General features: G+C 36.1%; 1 protein-coding gene across 10 annotated transcripts in view; it reads left to right on the top strand.

The window, feature by feature from the left end:
- IKZF2 (IKAROS family zinc finger 2) overlaps positions 1-15249 on the top strand; it is a 159406-nt gene extending 144157 nt beyond the window's left edge. For all 10 annotated transcript variants that reach the window (XM_046644124.1, XM_046644126.1, XM_046644123.1 and 7 more), the window contains 2 exons: positions 1268-1411; positions 6863-15249. In XM_046644124.1, the coding sequence (XP_046500080.1) occupies positions 1268-1411; positions 6863-7587 (869 nt within the window). In that variant the 3' untranslated portion in view covers positions 7588-15249. The remainder of the gene's footprint in view (positions 1-1267; positions 1412-6862) is intronic.
- The last annotated feature ends 3400 nt before the right edge of the window (positions 15250-18649 follow it).

The raw sequence follows: 18649 nt of genomic DNA on the forward strand, positions 1-18649 counted from the left end.
AAATTAGGAAAACAATTTTCTGATGCCATTTTTCATTTCTTCAACAGCCTGCATCGGTTATTAAATAGGTCACCTGAATTGTGCACTGGATTTTTAACTTTCATCTCTTGCTTTCTTCCTTTATTTTAGTGTGCGCCCTTATAAATGACAATGCATTGTATTTCACACAGTGGGACTATCCTTTACAAATGAAAGGAGAATAAATCATTTTGCAGTGCATGCTCGACAAGTAGAAGTATCCTAAGATATGAAACCTTTGGGTTTCCAAAAAGAACTAGCACAAATACAATTGGTGAAAGCAACAATAATCATGAAGTAGTAAGTTATAGTCTTTCCTATGAACATTAGTTTTAGTCAACTCATCTCATCTGTCTCAGATGTTACTCTATCCTTAGTTAAACATCTTTTGACAACATTTTTATTCAAAAACAACTTTTATAAGTTCTTTGTCGGCACAACGAAAGTTAATATCTAATGTCAATATCTATGAGCTAATATATTAGCCCATAGCAACTTAGACAAATGGGATGGAGAGGGAGCAGCTTTGAAGAGTTTATGTCAAATGAATTAGAGCAGTAGTTTAGTGAGCAAATATGCCAATTTGGAAATGGATTCTTCTATCCTGCTGAAGAGCTCTTTTTAAAATAAATTACAGTCATAAAGCTGCCACAGTTTACTGTGCACAGACATGTTCAGAATTGGACCTCTTTCACGAAGGCTGCTCAGTGCAGGTATTTAACTACTGCCAGTGGGGCTCACAGCTCACTCTCAGCTCATCAAATAGAAAATCTGCCACAGGAAAATACATGGGTTAAAAAAAATCTGGATAATATTGTGGTGTTAATTCTGTGTGTCTATTTAAGCTTTCCTCTAAAACAAATTGACTGACTTAAATTGTTTTAGAAAATAAACTCCCAAAACCTTGAGAATAGTGCAGTCTTGAAGTAGTATTGATTTTAATCAATGTTAAAAACACTTTCAGAGGAATAAGATGAGAAACAAGATGAACATGTTTGCCACCAATCGTGGCAACAGTTTGTGTCATTGATCTGAGAGAGACCAGGATAAAAACAAATCCTGTGTGTGTGTGTGTGTGTGTAAAATTAGACAGTGCATTTTAACACTAGAGGTTATTTTTTATACTTGCTTTATTCAAGTATACTAGCTTGTATTTGTAAAACACATATAGACATGGCAAATCCAGCTGTGTATCTTCTAAAATGTTGAAGAAATTATCAGATTGCATTTTTTGTATGGTTTTACGTAGTACCTCCTATGGAAGATTGTAAGGAACAAGAGCCTATTATGGACAACAATATTTCTTTGGTGCCTTTTGAGAGACCTGCTGTCATAGAGAAGTTCACGGGGAATATGGGAAAACGTAAAAGCTCCACTCCACAAAAGTTTGTGGGTAAGTATTACAAATTCTGTTATTTCTTTAAAAGGTGATTTTAATGGGCAAAGCCATGTTCCCACGCATTAGAAATATATATGGTGTATTTCAGTTCATGAAATAAATACCCAACTCTTTTCTCCATTATTATTTTCTCCTTTATGCCACTCCACGTGTTCCACACTCTCACACAACACACACTCACACACATGCACACACATGCACACCCATAGGCATATGGGCCTAAGAAAGAGAAACAAGGGAAAGACTTGGGATAGAAGCTGCTATCTCAGGTTGAAATGATATAGAAAATGGAATAGCCTGTAAAAATAAAATGCTAATTTATTTAAGTAATAATCCTTAAGGGAAATGGTATAGCCTATAAGCCAGTTTTTTAATCTGTTTTTAAATCTGCATTAGTACCAGGTTTTTAAACTGTTTTCTTTACATGATATTAATGCTTTTACTCTTTGATCTAGAATGAAGAGAAGTCTTTTTTAATCAAAATTCTGCATTAGAAAAATAATGCAGCAACGTACATTCATGATGTTTCATATTTGGATCTGCATTGTTTTCATTATTTTTCTTCTAATTTTTTAAAACAATGTATGAAAAATAGAGATTCTACATAAAGAATTGTCATTAATTATATATGTAATATATCTATTCTTATAGACTTTATGTAGGGTAAAAATTAGAAGAGATGAAAATATTCAAACAGCTTCTCACATTCTAGTGTCACAGAGCATGTGGAACCTCCTCATGTGAATGACCGGGAGAAAACTCTTCTCTTTGGTTATTTCAGGGAGGAAAGAGTAATAACATCCTATTGCTCCAATAAATACTTAGAGAAGATTTCCTTTCAATCTGAAATTGAAGAACTAACAAGTCACCAAAGCATCACTTTCAAACAAGCTGGGGAGATTTATTGACAGAGCTCATTTAAAGAAAAGGCTAAAGAGTAACCCTAAGGGATCACAGTTTGCAGTGTGAATACATATAGGTCAGTTTAAAGCCCCGAGAGTATGTTCTAAAGCCTGCCTTGGGCCCTAGGTAACTTTTCCTTCTTCCTTTTGATAAATAACTATTTTTCAAAATGCCGTTTCATCTATTTTTCAAATTTGATGGATGTCCATTAAATGCTTCTATCTCAACTAGACACTAGTTTAGATGGGAAAATATGAAATTTATTATTATTCTTTTTGTCTTCTGAATTTATTTCGTTCTGCTCTTTGGAACATTTTCATGTTTTCTATGACTTAGAGTTGCTACTCTCAATTTGATTTGACTACATTCCTTTAGAAAAGAGGGACAGATTTTGTTAAATTACATTTTGATTTTAAAATAATAACATTAGGATTTTTATTAGGAATAAATGATGGTATTTTTTGATGATATTTCTTCTTTTTTTGTGTTCTATCCTAATAGTGATATATAACAATTTCACAGTAACTGTCTCTGTGATATCTTTTGAAACAAACAATTTCATCGTTCCACACACCATAAATTCCTTATCATGTCCCTCAGTGAAATACTCCTCTTTGACCTGATCATGCCCTCCAGGCCACTGATCTCTGAACTTTCTGCACATCTTTTTGCCTCTTCCTCTCTTTTCTTGTCTAGTTCAGATTCCATGGTTCATCACTTTTACCCCTCTCTTGCCAATATTCTTGACTCTCCTGCTTTGTTGTCCTATCACCTCCTAGTGAAACCGCACTGTCTAGTGAAACCAACTGAGCATCTTTTCCATATCTACATAGCTGCTAGTACTTTTGGAGGAAATCTCACAGCCTTACAAATTGGTGTCACTATAAATAAATGAATATGTGATCTCAAGTATCAGTTGTCCCATCCATACTAAGTAGCAGCCCTCCTTTAATCCATGCCCAAATAGTCTTCTCTCCTAGTCGACTCTATGGCCATTTCAGCCTTTCTCTACTCTCTACAAACTTGGTACTTCACTCCTTAATGATGTTATATCTAGGTTTACAGAGAATAAAGTCAGTTAAGATAATTTCAATATCATATCACTAATCCTATAGGATTATGTACATCCACATGAACACTTTCTTCTTTTTTCCTTGTTTCAGTGAAACAAGTATCCCTCTTTCAATTCTCCTATCCCAGCCCCCTGAATACCCTACACTGTTATTTTTCCTCTTTCTCAGTTATATTTCAACCTCCCCACTCTGTCGGCATTTTCCTTTCACCATTTAAGGTGATAAACTCTCATCATTAAAATAAATTTTCCCTCAAACTCAAGTCTCCTTTCAGTTACTACCTACTTTCTACTCATCTTGAAAGATGGAGTTGTTGAAAGAGTTCTCTATGCTCACTTTCCATAATTTCTTTCTGCTCGTTCCCCAGTCTGTGCATCTGGCTTTCTTCCCCATGCTCATCTGAAATTATTCTCATTGAGGTCACCACTAGCTTCCATAGTGCCAAATCCAGTGGACCCTTTTTAGACTATCTTACACAACTCCTAGAGAGTTTTTGCCACTATTGAATAATCAATTCCTTTTGAAACATTCTCTTCCCTTGGTTTCTATGACATTTATCTCTCTTGCATTTCTTCCAGTTTCTCTGACTACCCTGTCTCAGTCTTCTTTATGGATTTACCCCTAACAGCTAAGCAAACAGGGCAAAAGCCCTAATGGAGGCCTCCATTCATATGCCTCGATATTTTAATATTATAAACCAAGCTGAAAAACCATTATGTTCTACCTTTCTAGCTTGGAAGACTGAGTTCAAATAAATATAGAATTCTCAGGTTTCGTTGAATTCCACACCAGACCTTGGCAGCACAAGCAGGCCCACTCCCTGGCCTGGAGCCAGGCCCCTCTCTTAGTCCCACTCTTGGTTCTGTCCAATACCAAAAGGAGCCTCGTGCACACCTGTTGGAGACTCCTCAGCCTGCACATCCAAGTTCTTTTCACATTGCCTTCCACACACAGCACATCAAGAGTAGTGTGTTGGCCATTCCTCAGGCCTAAGTGTGTGCATACCAGTAGCACAATCGGTACTCAGGAGGATGGACCTATGAAGAAGACTATACTGACTCTAGGTGCAAGCTCAGAGCCATTTGGCAAGAAATTCTGGAGTCCTGGGTATCCAGAGTATGATCTAGAAGTTAAAATCCCGATAGGCACATTCCCTTGGCCTTACACATTCCTCGTTCCATGACGAGCAAGGCCCAGGGCTCTCTAAACATGGGCCCCAGTACAGGATTCTCCCTTGCTGTGTCTGTAGGCAGGCATAAAAGTCTTGATGTTCTTCGAGGTTCTATTTTTGATCTTCTCTTCTTCATACTTTTCCTATGTCTAGGTGATATCATCTATTCTCATGGCTTCAGAAGTTACTTTCTATCAACTGATGACTCTCATATCTACATCTCAAGCCCAGAGCTCTCTCCTGAATTTGAGACTATATCTAAGTACTCACTGGACATAACTATTACTCATAGTCTTCCCCAAACTGAATTCATCATCTTTTCTATCTCATTGTCTTCCAATAAGTTTCCCAGGCTAGAAACCTGGGCTTCATGCTTAATTTCTTTCTTTTTCTCATTCTCTGTGTCTGCACAATTACCAAGGCCTACCCACTATGTTTTCTAAACTTCATTTCATTCTATCGACTTTTCTACATATCCACTGCCGCTATACTAGTTCAGGCTACCGTGATCTCTTATAGCGACAACTTTCTAAACTGTCTTGCTAGATAAATATCTAGTCAAGTCACTCCCTGTTTGACCTCTTCAATCCTTATTGCCCTCAGGATAAAATTCAAATTCCTTAGCTGTCGAATGAGAACTGTATTATCTGACTCCTTCTTTTTCATGTATTTCCACTCTCAGCCATATTGCAGTATAAGTAATCCTTTGAACAAGTTATGCCCTCTTGACTCTGAGCCTTCTTACCGGCTGCTCCACCCCCACATTCCTGTACTTGGCTAATATTGGCCATTGAATTCTTATTTCTGATGCTGCTCCCTTCAAGAAGTCTTCTTTTACTCCAGTAGTATGAGTTATGTATTCCTCTTCTTTGACCCCATAGCACGTATCACGCAGTATTATAAATGATCCCTAAATTGCTGTCATTCCCACTAAACTGGAAGCTCTTTGAGAATGTAGATTAGGTTTGTCTAGCTTAACTTTTAAACTCTTGACATTGCAATATCTTCAACTGGATACCATGAGATAATTTTTCATCATTTTTTTCCTTCCATTTTCATTACTCTCATCATTACCCTGATCTCACTCTGGGGACCTTTCTTCAAACCTGAAATAATACTAGCTACCTGAAAGTGCTTTTCCAGAATGCAGTTCTGTGGATCAACATTTCCTGTCAACATTACAGTTTAGGCATCCATCTACACAACATATTAAACATTTATAAGTCCACATATATTTTTAAGAAGAATTTATCTGTAAGATTTACCTATCAGAGTAACTAGATAATTTGTAAAAAACCTCATTGTTTTAGTGGCAGAATTTTGAAAAGATAAAATATTCTGTCCAAAGCTGGAAATCTTTGAAGGAGGAAAATTAAAATTACTTGTCCTGCTTTACCCACTCAACTCTTTTATAATGTTTAGATATTATGTTTAAGTAAATTAAATTTGTTAAAGTAAATATTAAAGGGAAAATTACAAACAGCTTTTAATCAAGAAAAGTTATGGAAAACTAACAATGGGTTTACATACCAGCACCATTGCACACATGTCTGAGTAAGAAAGGGGTGATGTGAAAATGAATAATTATCCATTTCAAGAAACAAAACGATGAAACATAATATTTTCCAAGTTTATAAGTGGGTGCTGTGGGAAATAACACTCCTATTTTTAAATAGCCCTAAATTTCATTCAGTTTATCAGACAGTACCACTTTTAACAGTATTTTTAACAGAGACTTTTTTGAATTCTTCAGAATGACAAAAATTAGTTCTATGATTATTTTTTCTAATATAGCAGCTAAATCAACCAAAGCAACCCTACACAACCATAGGTGACAGATGCTATAACCAGATCACTCTCGCTGTTGTGACCTTTGTGGCTTCATCACTGATGTTAAAATATGAAAAAACAAGCATGGTCTCTGACATATTTTCACCTGATATTACTTCTTTCTCTTATAGTCACTGAGCTCTAGTCAGGTGGAAATTTTAATAGAGAATGAAAATAAGATAACACACTCAATCGCGCCTTTCAGGCTAGATGCATGTTCATGATGACATTAGAACAGGTGCAAACGGCTTGTGAAATTTTTATTAGTAATCCCCTTTGCAGGTGAAGAGTATTTGTGAGTCTCAGCAGAATTAAAGAGCCCAAATATTTGATCTAAAGGATAAGATATACCATATTATGGAAAATGGAAGTGATTAATTAACTTTGTACTTTTATATTTTTAATCCAGTCACTCATTTTGTCATGTTCTTTTTTTCCTTTTTACTTTTCTCCCCCTCTCCCTTTCAGGGGAAAAGCTCATGCGATTCAGCTACCCAGACATTCATTTTGATATGAACTTAACATATGAGAAGGAGGCTGAGCTGATGCAGTCTCACATGATGGACCAAGCCATCAACAATGCAATCACCTACCTTGGAGCTGAGGCCCTTCACCCTCTGATGCAGCACCCACCAAGCACAATCGCTGAGGTGGCCCCAGTTATAAGCTCAGCTTATTCTCAGGTCTATCATCCAAATAGGATAGAAAGACCTATTAGCAGGGAAACCTCCGACAGTCATGAAAACAACATGGATGGCCCTATCTCTCTCATCAGACCAAAGAGTCGACCCCAGGAAAGAGAGGCCTCTCCCAGCAATAGCTGCCTGGATTCTACTGACTCAGAAAGCAGCCATGATGACCACCAGTCCTACCAAGGAAACCCTGCCTTAAATCCCAAGAGGAAACAAAGCCCAGCTTACATGAAGGAGGATGTCAAGGCCCTGGACACCACCAAGGCTCCTAAGGGTTCTCTGAAGGACATCTACAAGGTCTTCAATGGAGAAGGAGAACAGATTAGGGCCTTCAAGTGTGAGCACTGCCGAGTCCTTTTCTTAGACCATGTCATGTACACCATTCACATGGGTTGCCATGGCTACCGGGACCCACTGGAATGCAACATCTGTGGCTACAGAAGCCAGGACCGTTACGAGTTTTCATCACACATTGTTCGAGGGGAGCACACATTCCACTAGGCCTTTTCATTCCAAAGGGGACCCCTATGAAGTAATGAACTGCACATGAAGAAATACTGCACTTACAATCCCACCTCCCCTCAGATGTTGACATACCTTTTTTTTAATATTATTACTATCATTAATTCTTATTTTGTGGACACAGTGTCATTTGCTCTGCCTAATTACAATAAGGAAGAAACAGAAGAGAGAAGGGACAGGGGATATTGTTTCTTGATAACATGGCTTGTTTATTTTGTGAGAATTTAAGAGCAGTTCATTTCTGCCATGCATAGATATAGGGCATATCATGCTTTGGGAAAAAATCGCTTGATTCATAACAATTTACCTAAGAGATTCTGATTTGCCACTGATGTTCAGGATTATGATTGAAGGCAGGAAAGCTTATTCTGGGTAGGACTTTCGCAGTTTAAAACAGTATAAGTAATTTTACTCTTCAAAGAAGAAATTGTTTCAAAACGTAAACTGTTTTTTTTCCTCTAGAGATCATGGAACACAAACACGTTATTTTCAGCTCCTTCGATGAGTTGTTGTGAGTTCTATGTTTACCTCCCCTATGGAATTTATAATACGGTATGTTATACACTGTACCATATAGCAAAACTTTTCAACTACAGGTAGTTAAGGACACCTACAATACATCTGAGGTCCTATGATCTTATTTTTCTAAACCTAAGCACTGTTTTTCCATAGTTTTGATGACTGGCATTTTATAGACACCCTGGCAGCCTTACTTTTAACACCTTTAACGAATAGTATTTTTATCTAGTTTTCAGAATAACATATGGTCTAAGAGTGGCAAAGAGGCAGACAATAGTTTCCAAAAGGGACCTCTGCTTTTCATAAATTTGTTCAAGAAGTTTTCTTTTAAAGTTGTAATATGATAACAGCATAGTATATGTATTTGTTTCTAAAAGTATGCTTACAGTTGTCACTTTATCAGCATTTAATCAGTGTTAAGCAGTCAGCAGAAAAATATAATTAGGCTAGCAGTAGGGGGAAAATGCCCACTCAGAAATCCCTTTTCTGGTATTTCTCTTTTCACTGGCTTTTTCAAGCTGTGACCACCCAGTGTTCTGTCCGTAGTCCATTCATCTTTTACTCTTCGAGTGGAAGGTCTTAAAAATCTTGCAATCAGCTAGCTGTTTCGTTCAAAATCTCCTCAGAGCAATTGCTAGTTTGACCTGAATGTGCTAACTTGAACCCCATAAGGTTACGGAACTAGGGCTATTTATTCTCGTGTTTTTTCAATAATAATATTTACCACTTTTGGTGCAAGGAAAAGGGAACTTCTTTGTAACCTGTGCATTGGACTGTAGATAAAATGAAAAATGAAGCTCATTTTTACCCTTCTTGGAGTTTAGAATGTGTCCGAACCGCCAAGTGAAAGTGACCATCCCTGCAGACTTTCTATCTTGAAAACGTTCAGCTATTTATAAGTCCTTGTCAGAAGTGAATCTCAATCCCTTAGTACAGAATTTCTCATCTTTTAATCTATACACGTGTTGCCGTACTTCCTGTGCAGGTTCTCATTTCATTTATCGGGTGCTCTCTGTTTTTTTGCAGTCCAGCAGCATTAGAGGGAGGAACAAATGAGACCGTTAGGTCATTTGGGGAGACACACTTGGAGGCAGAACTGGCTGCTTATATTTAGAGAGGACAGGCCTGACTGTGGCTGGATTATTTGATAACCATTTATGAATACTTAAATTCTGTTAAGCAGTAACTGATAACTGCTCTAAAAAAAAATCATTAAGTAGGATGCTAAAACTATGTTTCTTAATACAGAATGATGTGGGAATTAGCAAGACTAGTGAACTATGGACAGATAAGCAAATCTGGCACTAACACTGCTCTTCATTCATTCTCTAGTTTATCATCTGCTTATTTAAGCAACTTCTAAGCACTAACACAGCCAGAGCTGGGCAGAATGGTTACAAGTCAGCTCTCTTTTACTAGCCCCTGTTGTAATTATTTTTGGAGAAATATCCAAACTCTTCCTTTAAATCTAAGAGAATGCACCAAAACAGAGATGTGAAATGTTTTAAATAGAATGTCAACTGCCATTTTTTTCTGCATGCTTTCATACATTGGTACGTTGTGAATATACGGTTTATTCAAAGATAAAGCATGTCTTTGAGACTCCCTCACCCACCAACCCTAACCACTCACAAATAATTGGAATTTCATTTTTTTTTCTTTTGGGAGGAAGGTAAATAAAGTTAGTGGTTTTGTGTTTTACTAAAATTTAAGGAAACATTTGGATGGCACTCAGTGTGTTCATAACTTTGGCTCTGTGTGAACTTCTGCTGGCATCATCCATGAATTTTCTTCCTGCTTCCTATTTTTTTTTTTACAGTATGAACAATCATGTACCTACCTGTCCTGGGATGAAACTGATTTTAGATGGACCAAAAGAGTTGTGTAGTACCCCTATGAAGACAGGAATAATGCACTCTTTTTTTTTTTCTGACTTCATCTTTTTGGGAATCTGTTTTATTGAAGGGGCTTAATATTTGTGAGAGTGTTTGCTACAAGTGTACACTTGTACTTCCTTAGCTTCATGATATGAGGAACAGAAGGAGGTAAAGATGGCTCAGGGTGTGGCAGGGACAGATGAGGACGAGGTCAATTCAAATGTGGAGGTTAGAGAGAATTTTTTTGGACACAGTGCTTTCTGGGAAACTCTGGATGGCTATATTTGCATGCCTCTTCTTCACAAAAGGTAATATGCAAAGTGGCGGCACCTAGAAATAAATATGAGGGTCAGACACCAAATAAATCAAGTTTTACATAACAGTTACATGCCCGGTTTATTTAGGTGAGATTTCACATTACAGGGTATTTGAGGGGAATGAAAATGGGTTAGCCTCTGTATTTTCCAGTGTGGCAAAAATTCAGAAATTCATCACATTGCTTTGCCCTAATTTTGCCCAGAATTTTATCTCCAGCTCCTGTTGGAAAAGTGTGCTATCTTTAATAGTGGTCAATCACTTTTAAAAACCATTCTAATCTGGCTTTTTCAAACATTGAACGTGACCAATAAGCAGATTGGAAGAGACTGAGTTGTTGAAACATTCCGTTGAGAATTTTCTGGAGGGACAAAATGAGAGAATGAGACAGTAGAGTTTAGATTAGGCTACCAAGTAGAGAGTCTCTCTCATACATACATACAAGCAATTGTATGTATGCATCATAGTGTGTGTGTGTGTGTGTGTGTATACACACACATTCTTTTAGAGAAAATTCATGAAAAGAAGCAACTACAGTGATCAGATGTGTTGCAAGAGTGTGTAGAGAGTTAAAATACAGTTACTACCTGAGCAGTTTAGTGGGTTTACTTTACCAGATTGTATTAAGAAATATTAAAGAAGTTACTGGTATGTCTTTAGGACTACTCACAACTATTAAACGTAAATCTATCTACTTCCGGAATAAATCAAAACAATCAAAAAAAAAAAGATTTTTAAGCTGATATGATCTAACCTCCAAAGTGAAAGAAACACAAATTACTTTTGAATAGGAAGATACAGAAAAGAAAAATTATCAACTTTTACTTGTCAGCAAATGGAGAAAGACAAGAATATTTTAGTGAGCTTGGTATTGTTTTTACTTACAGTTTTTGTCTCAGCTATACACCTCACAAAACCAGGAAGTCTTTGTGATATTTTATAAATGCTTGACAAAATTTACATCAGTGAAGGCACTTAGATGAAAATTACGTTTTACTTATTTTTCCAAAATTGTGTTTTACTTATTTCACTCTATCTCCAAAATAATTCCTTAAAGTAGAAAAAGAACAGAAAAGGATGCTAAAAAACAAACAAAAAACTGTATGCCCCTAGTTTCAAGACAGAACTTAGGTTATAAGAGGTACTAGCTACATTATTCTTTTAACTTTGAATTGTTCATTTTACAAAAGGGGTAAGTTACATTTGTGGTCATCTTTAGTTATATATTATTTTAGTGAGTACTATCTGTATGAAGATTATTCTAAAACAGAAAGTCCCCAAATGCAAAAGAAAAAAAGAGTGGGGGTGAAATTGAGCTTGTATATATGAAAGTTATCTTATAAATGTTTTTAAACCTCCAGTTTCTGCAAAATAATTAAAATATACAGTAACTGGTCTCCGAAAATCCTGAATTTAATGTATTAAATACTTATAAAATTTCTTTATATTGGTGCCTTTTTAAAATGCATTGAGAGAGTGTTGGTTAGTTGTTGGAGCCCCACAACGCTTTTATTATGTATTTTTCAAAATCATTTAAAATTGAGTACTATATAATTCATCTTTATGTATTTAGGGCAAAACTGTTAGAGGAATTTTCAATCCAGAGACTTTCAGCTCATCTGTTTAAAGTAAAAGGAAACTTTGAAACCAGGTTTTAATATCTTTTTAGTCTGCTAGTATTTCTGAATACCATGACAAGATTATGCAGGTAAAACATGAGGTAGAGGGGAATTTTCACCGTGAATTGCATTATGGTATGTGTTTCTGTTTTGTTTTTAAGGAAGAATAAGTTCTAATATCATACGAGTCTCTATTAGTGAAATTTGGGGTCAATAAAATGCAGTATTGTTTTGGGATTTCATCTGCAGACTAGTTTTGCACTAGTCTTAGAACCTTTGTGTTCTCATCTGTTAACATTTTATGGAATAATGTAAGGAAGCAGGTGATTCATTCTTCTTGAACAAAACAAAACTGAGCAGTCACAGCACGTTGCTGTTCTCCAAAGCAGTCTCAAATGGTTTCCTACCATGGTTGTGTGCTACTTGCAGTGAATATGTTAGGATATGACAGCTTTTAAAAAAAATAAGCTGCTTGTTATACGAAGCAAATGTCATATGACCAAGAAGCTGTGATATGCTAGTGTTTCTTTTTATCATAGTATCTTGCTAGGCCAAATAATGACACCTTGAATATTTTTACATTTATTGCAGAAACCTAAAATTTTGGACTTTCCCTAAGGTTTTTATGTAACATTCTATTTCTAGCTCTTTAGTTTTCTCTTGCTGTACTGTAAGTTGGTGAATATTTTTCACACACACTCTTACAAATAAGTTCCTAATTTTGTTTATGGGGTTTTTCTCCCCTAATATTGCATTTATATATTTTCTGTATAAATTTGTTGTGAATTAACCTTTATCCCATACAGAGAGTGGTACCTGAATGACTAGTTTTCTAAGATGTCCTTTTTATTGTGAATAAAATATAAAATCTCCAGGCCCTCAGCTAAACCACATAAAGTACAGCATGTAACTTCACATAGGTACAGATAGGCCAGTTTGCAGTTCATCAGGCCCTTCGAATTACCTCAAGTGACACAGTAAGAAACGCTTCTTGAACGGGTGGAGGTCACTGAATCCCCTACTATGCACTTATCAGGATTCTGCTTAATTTAATTTACTGGAAATGGGTTTTTAAAAAATGAATACACTGTAACGAAAGACTCTGGGTTTTGTTTTCTGTTGTTTTATTCTTTTGTGTTTGTTTTTTAAGGGTAGTTCAATTTCTGAAACTGTGATAAAACGTTTTGACTGTCAAGCATTCTCAGATTTTGAACATAAATCACTTCCCCTTCTGTGTCAGGAAGTTCTTTGTTATCTCAAATTTTGTCTACTCTCCCCGCTCCTGTCTCCTCTCTGTCCATGTCCCTTCCATCATGGTCTCTGGACATCTCTGCTTTTCTTTCCCCTTGCTAGTTTGAAGATTAGGTCAACTCTTATTTCCAATTCACTGGTCAACTAAGTCTTAATTTTTTGTGTGTGCTTTTTGTTGGCTGTATAATCTGCTGACATATTTTTATATTCAAGTGTAGTTTTATATTAAAAAGAAAAGTAGTTGGATTAAAAATAGTAAGGTATATAACCCTTGTGTTACTTTCACTTTCAAATGTTGAGTACCTAAAATATGACTTCAGAGGTTATGTAGTCATAACATGGTATGTTTGCCTTCCTTTTTTGTTAGATTTTGTGTTCTGATTTGGTTTTCCTCCTAAAATGTATATTATGAGAGATTAAACAGTCTTTGGCAGGATTTTAGAGAGAAGTTAAAATTTAAAGCAAAGAGTCTTAACTGTCTCCCTGTTGGGAGAAAATGCTTTAACGTTACCACAATAATATTCCAGGTGGAGGGGCTCTCCGGGCTCCATATTTGCTCTTAATCGTCGGACCTTTTAGACCATGTGTTATTTGCAATCCCCGAATGATTGCTTCTGCTGTTTAGCTTAAAAGTATTTTTCTTTCTTTCTATACAAGTGCAATACTTTCCTTGAAGTCTTAAAACGATGGTTGTCTTTTTTTTCTTTTCTGACTTATTCTTTCTTTAGTTAATGACAAAAAGAAACCCTTGAACATCATGGTATGTTGGTTAACGGACTCAAAAAGCAAAGAGAAAAACACTCACAGTGAAAAGATTAGAAAATGTAGAAACCACTGGTCTAATCTCCTGGTATCTTTATTTAGGCTAAATTTCTATTGAAATTAGTCAGCTTTTGCCTGAGAAATGTGTCCTAAAGTTGAAATTCTTAAAGTCTGAATTTTCTTCTTAGATCCTTGCCCAGTGTTTTAAATTAAGAACCTAATATTTTTTTATTTCACTTTTCTCTTTTGCAAATGAACTTTAAAAACGAAGCACTTAGGTCAATTTTAAACACCTATCTTTCACCTATTGGAGACAATTTTTAAGAAATATTTGGAGCACTCCTCTTTTCATACAAATTTAAGTAAGAAGTATTTTTTGTATCATCCATATTTATATGTAGTATGCTGGTTTTCTTTTTTTATATCTATGTCCCTGTAGTAAAACTGCTGTAATGTAAATACATATTTTGTTAAAAGATAACATTTCCTTGGCATTTCTTTTAAAGGCAGTTACTGCATTTGTACAGTATGTGTCTTGGCCATTTTAGATTTTTTTTCTTTAACAATACCAAAGGTAATTAGACTACTTTAAAAACTAATTGCTTGACAGTTCCTAGGATATTTTGAGTTTTAGAAGCAAAAAAAAGAAAAAAATAGGTCAAACCAGTAAACCTCATTTTTTTTTCAAAACTAATAATTTGGGGAAATAAAAACTATTGTTTAAAAAAAGAAATATATATATAAATATATATGTAAAATTAAAATTCCAGACCTTGTATGTCAGGTTTGCTCAGTGTAATGTAGTTTTTTTAAGGCTCAAATACTATACCTCAGAAAATGAGGTTTACTATGGAAATACTGCAACAGTCTTTGCAGCTGTGTGAGAAGCCACTCTGCTCTATACCAGTTTGGAGCCCTCCGCTGAACACTTTGATCACTGCGGACTAAAATGTGGGACTTGTATTTTCTTTGTTTTTAATGCACACGCATACGTGTTCTGTGCATGTGTGTGGGTACTGTGTATATGTGTATGAGTGTTGTATATGCCTGTGTGAGTGTGTGTCTGTATGTGTGTACAACTAAAGAAGCTGCAGAAACTTTGTAATACTTTGTGAAAAGGATTATATTATAAAGGTTTGTACTGTCTGAGTGCACAGCTACTGGAATAAATTTAGGGAATCTCAGGAACAAGCATATAATTTGTCCAAGATTTATTTCTTCTCAGAAGTGTAAGTGCAGTTTTTAATTCTGTATATTATTTAATATTTTACCAATAAAATAAACTTCTGACATAAAAAGTTTGCTATAAAAACTTTCTGGTGAAAATTCTGTACACAAACACATCTTCCAAATACAGAAGAATAAAACCTGGGATAGATTCAGGTGTATTTCAGTTGTCATTGATGCTGCGTACACATGTCACATGTCCTGACACGTGAGAGCAGCCGTCCCACGAGTAAGTGCCATGGAGTCCAGAGCACAGGGCAGAGAAGTCCCTTATTTGTTAAGGGTGACATCTCTGCTCTTCAGGCAGTTTTCCTATCTCTCTTATTTTACCTTTATAACTAATTTGAGAGGTATGTATGCCAGCACCTATCCCCTATTAATAGAAGAAAAAAGTGAGACCCAAGGGAAGAGAGTTGTGACTTGCTCCAAAGTGCACAGTGAATTTCATAAGCAGTCCAAGTAATGGTCAATAACCATATTAGAAGCTAGCATTTCTTAGGAGTCAGACCAAGATTAAATAAAGGATTAATTCACAGAGATTGTTCAATCACATTGGCAATCTCACTATATGAGAGAGAAACTTCTCAGATTTTACAAATACAGTTTGTTTTACCATGAGAAGTTCTGTTACAATTCTCTTCATAACCAGAAATGTAAAAGGGCACATGCGATTGCAGACTCATTTTATTTAGCTTTAGCTATGTATTATCCCCCATGCCAATTTAAAGTCTACCGTCACATTTGAGATAGCCATTAGAATTTATCTTCATGGGTAAGTATTTACAGAATTCCATGGATATTTATCACATTCCCCACTAACTTCACTGCCATATGCCACACAGATGAAAAATACTACAAATTCAAATGAAATTTTTTTCTTCCTTGACTTTTAATTCAAAATACTAACTTAACTGATGGGGGGAGTGCAAACAAAGGGAGTAACAAGGCAAAGAAGAAAAAAAGAGAATGAACTTAACAGATGACTAGCATTAAGCTTGTGAAAGATCCCTCCAGTAGCAGCGAGAAATGCTTATCAGATCTCCTGCTTTATCGTATTGACAAGAGCAAAATGGAAAAGATTTTTTTAAAACATGCCATATGTTCTTGATTTTTCTATTGCATTAGGGTCAGAGAAACAAATAATTGAAATCTTGATCTGATTGTAAGATTTTTTATCACTATACTCAAGTCAAAGGGCTGTCCTTGGGGTGCGAGCCACCTTGTGAAGGAAGTTCATTTAGCATTTTAGCAACTCTGTTTCTTACTATTAGGGTGTTTTAAGATGGACCCGTTAAACTTCCAGCAAAACCTCATGTTCTGTTAATAGCCCCACTAACAGTTCCCAGTGTAATCTTTTAACATCTCACTAGAAATACCAATTAAAGATAACTGGTGAAATTGAATTTTGCTGCTTTTCTCTGATTTGAAGCAAAACTGGAAGGAGGTACTTCCGTAAACTAGCCTCACGGGCAGATGGAAGGAATTGACAAAGAGGTAAAGTGTCCATAATCCCTTATGAAAATGGGTTGAAGTGGAGAGACGTCCTGGAAAACAAAAGTATGCGCAGTCTGAGAAGAAGAAATATTAGCTTTTTGCTTTTGTCCTCACAGTTGCTCTATAATCCTAGAATATGTCTTCGATCAAACTAACTGCTTCTAACTTGAAATTTTGTCAAGCACAGGACAAATCCCTCAAAACAGTAAAAACAGACGCTGCCCATGTCGGTGTTGAGTTGTTTGTTCTGGAAACCCTTAAAAAAGAGCTGTATGACCCTGATCATCTGACCAACTGGAACCTATGCAAAGAAGCAAGATTTTTTAGTGCTCCAGGAAGAACCAAGAGTAAAAAGGAAGTCAGGTAAGGGTGTGGCTATTGGGGTCTCCTAGGCCGTAGGTAAGCCTGTGACTAAACAGGCAGGAGGAACTCAGCGGTGTTGGTGTCATTTCTCCTCAACTGATGGAGGTTGGGCATCCCAGTCTCTACCGGGAGTGCTTCATGAAATCTCTTGATGGGGAAGTAGGAGAATTTAACTAAGAGAGAATGGGAATAAAGTCTATATTATGTCAATGCCCTGAGCCCAAGTATTGGTTCTTGTTGGTGGATATAAAAGCATAAAAGACTGGCCAATACAGCTTTTGTAAATTATGGATGTGTTTCCAACTGTGTGACCCACCATTCGAAAGTAAGGACAGGGAGAGTAGGGTATTTTGCTCTCAGAGCAGTAACAGTGGATGCTGGGAAGTAGGATATCCCAGTCTTGGGAGTAAGTGTCCTTCTTTTCTTCTCCATTTTTTTCCTTCTTTCCATTTCCCCTTGTATTATGTAACTCATCTGTATTTCTTTCTAGTTCCTTCCCCTCCTTTCTCATGTGTGTCCGCATCAACCTTTTTTTTCTCTTTCCACTCTCTTCTCTGCGTAACCTACTGTTACCATTTGCTATCTGTTTTTCTCAACCTTGTCACTACTCTGCTTAACTCATCTGAAATATAATCTCTTTCAGTATGAGTAATTTAATATATATGAGTTTTAACTATACCCTTTCTTACAAGTACTTTACAAATTAGCACAGTTGTTACTGGCTTTATGTAATTCACTCTCAAAATTCTCATGGAAAGTGTAGGGTATCTGATACTTAATTTTATTGATAAGCAAACTGGTTCAGGTTGCTTTTGATTTTGTTCAGAAACACCCCAATAAGTGAAAAAGCTAAAAATAGATTCTAATTCCAGATAGTCCAGTATTCCACTTAGTCCAGTATTTCATTTTCTAAAGTTTATTCAGCATTTGATTGATAAGCCCCATTAATAAAGGGGAATAACAAATTTATAGTCTGAATTTTTGTGTCCCCCAGATTCATGTGTTGAAATCCTATTGCCAATTTGATGGTCTCAGGAGGTGGGACCTTTGGGAGGTGGTTAGGACACGAGAGTGGAACCCTCATGATGGAATTAATGTTCTTATAAAAGAGACCCCACAGAGCTCCCTAGTCCCTTCCACCATGTGAGGACACAGTGAGAAGTCACCAGCCATGAAACGGGAAGAGAGCTTTCACCAGAACGCAACCATGATGGCACCTTGATCTTGGACTTTCAGCCTCCAGAACTGTGAGAAATAAATTTCTGTTGTTTATAAGCTACCCAGTCTGAAATTTTGTTATAGCAGCCCAAATGGACTAAGACAGCAAATATTACAAAGTAGTGGATGACAAAAAATAATGTTTCAGCAGATATATCTTATAAGTAAATGTTTTGCTTAATCTAAGTTTTAAACAGAATGATCCCAAGTGAACTCATGGACACAGTCAGGAAGGCTGAGAAATACAGTATTCAGTAGCATGGCAAAAATAACCTGGAATTAAAATTTTTCTAAAGAAATTTTTTAGATGGATAAATCATCCTAATTTGGTCTTCCAAAGACTTCTTTTATACTTAAATAAGTGTGGGCTTTTGATTCTTTAACAAATTTCTTTCA

The sequence above is a fragment of the Equus quagga genome, chromosome 17 (genome assembly GCF_021613505.1).
Source record: "Equus quagga isolate Etosha38 chromosome 17, UCLA_HA_Equagga_1.0, whole genome shotgun sequence".
Taxonomy (NCBI): domain Eukaryota; kingdom Metazoa; phylum Chordata; class Mammalia; order Perissodactyla; family Equidae; genus Equus; species Equus quagga.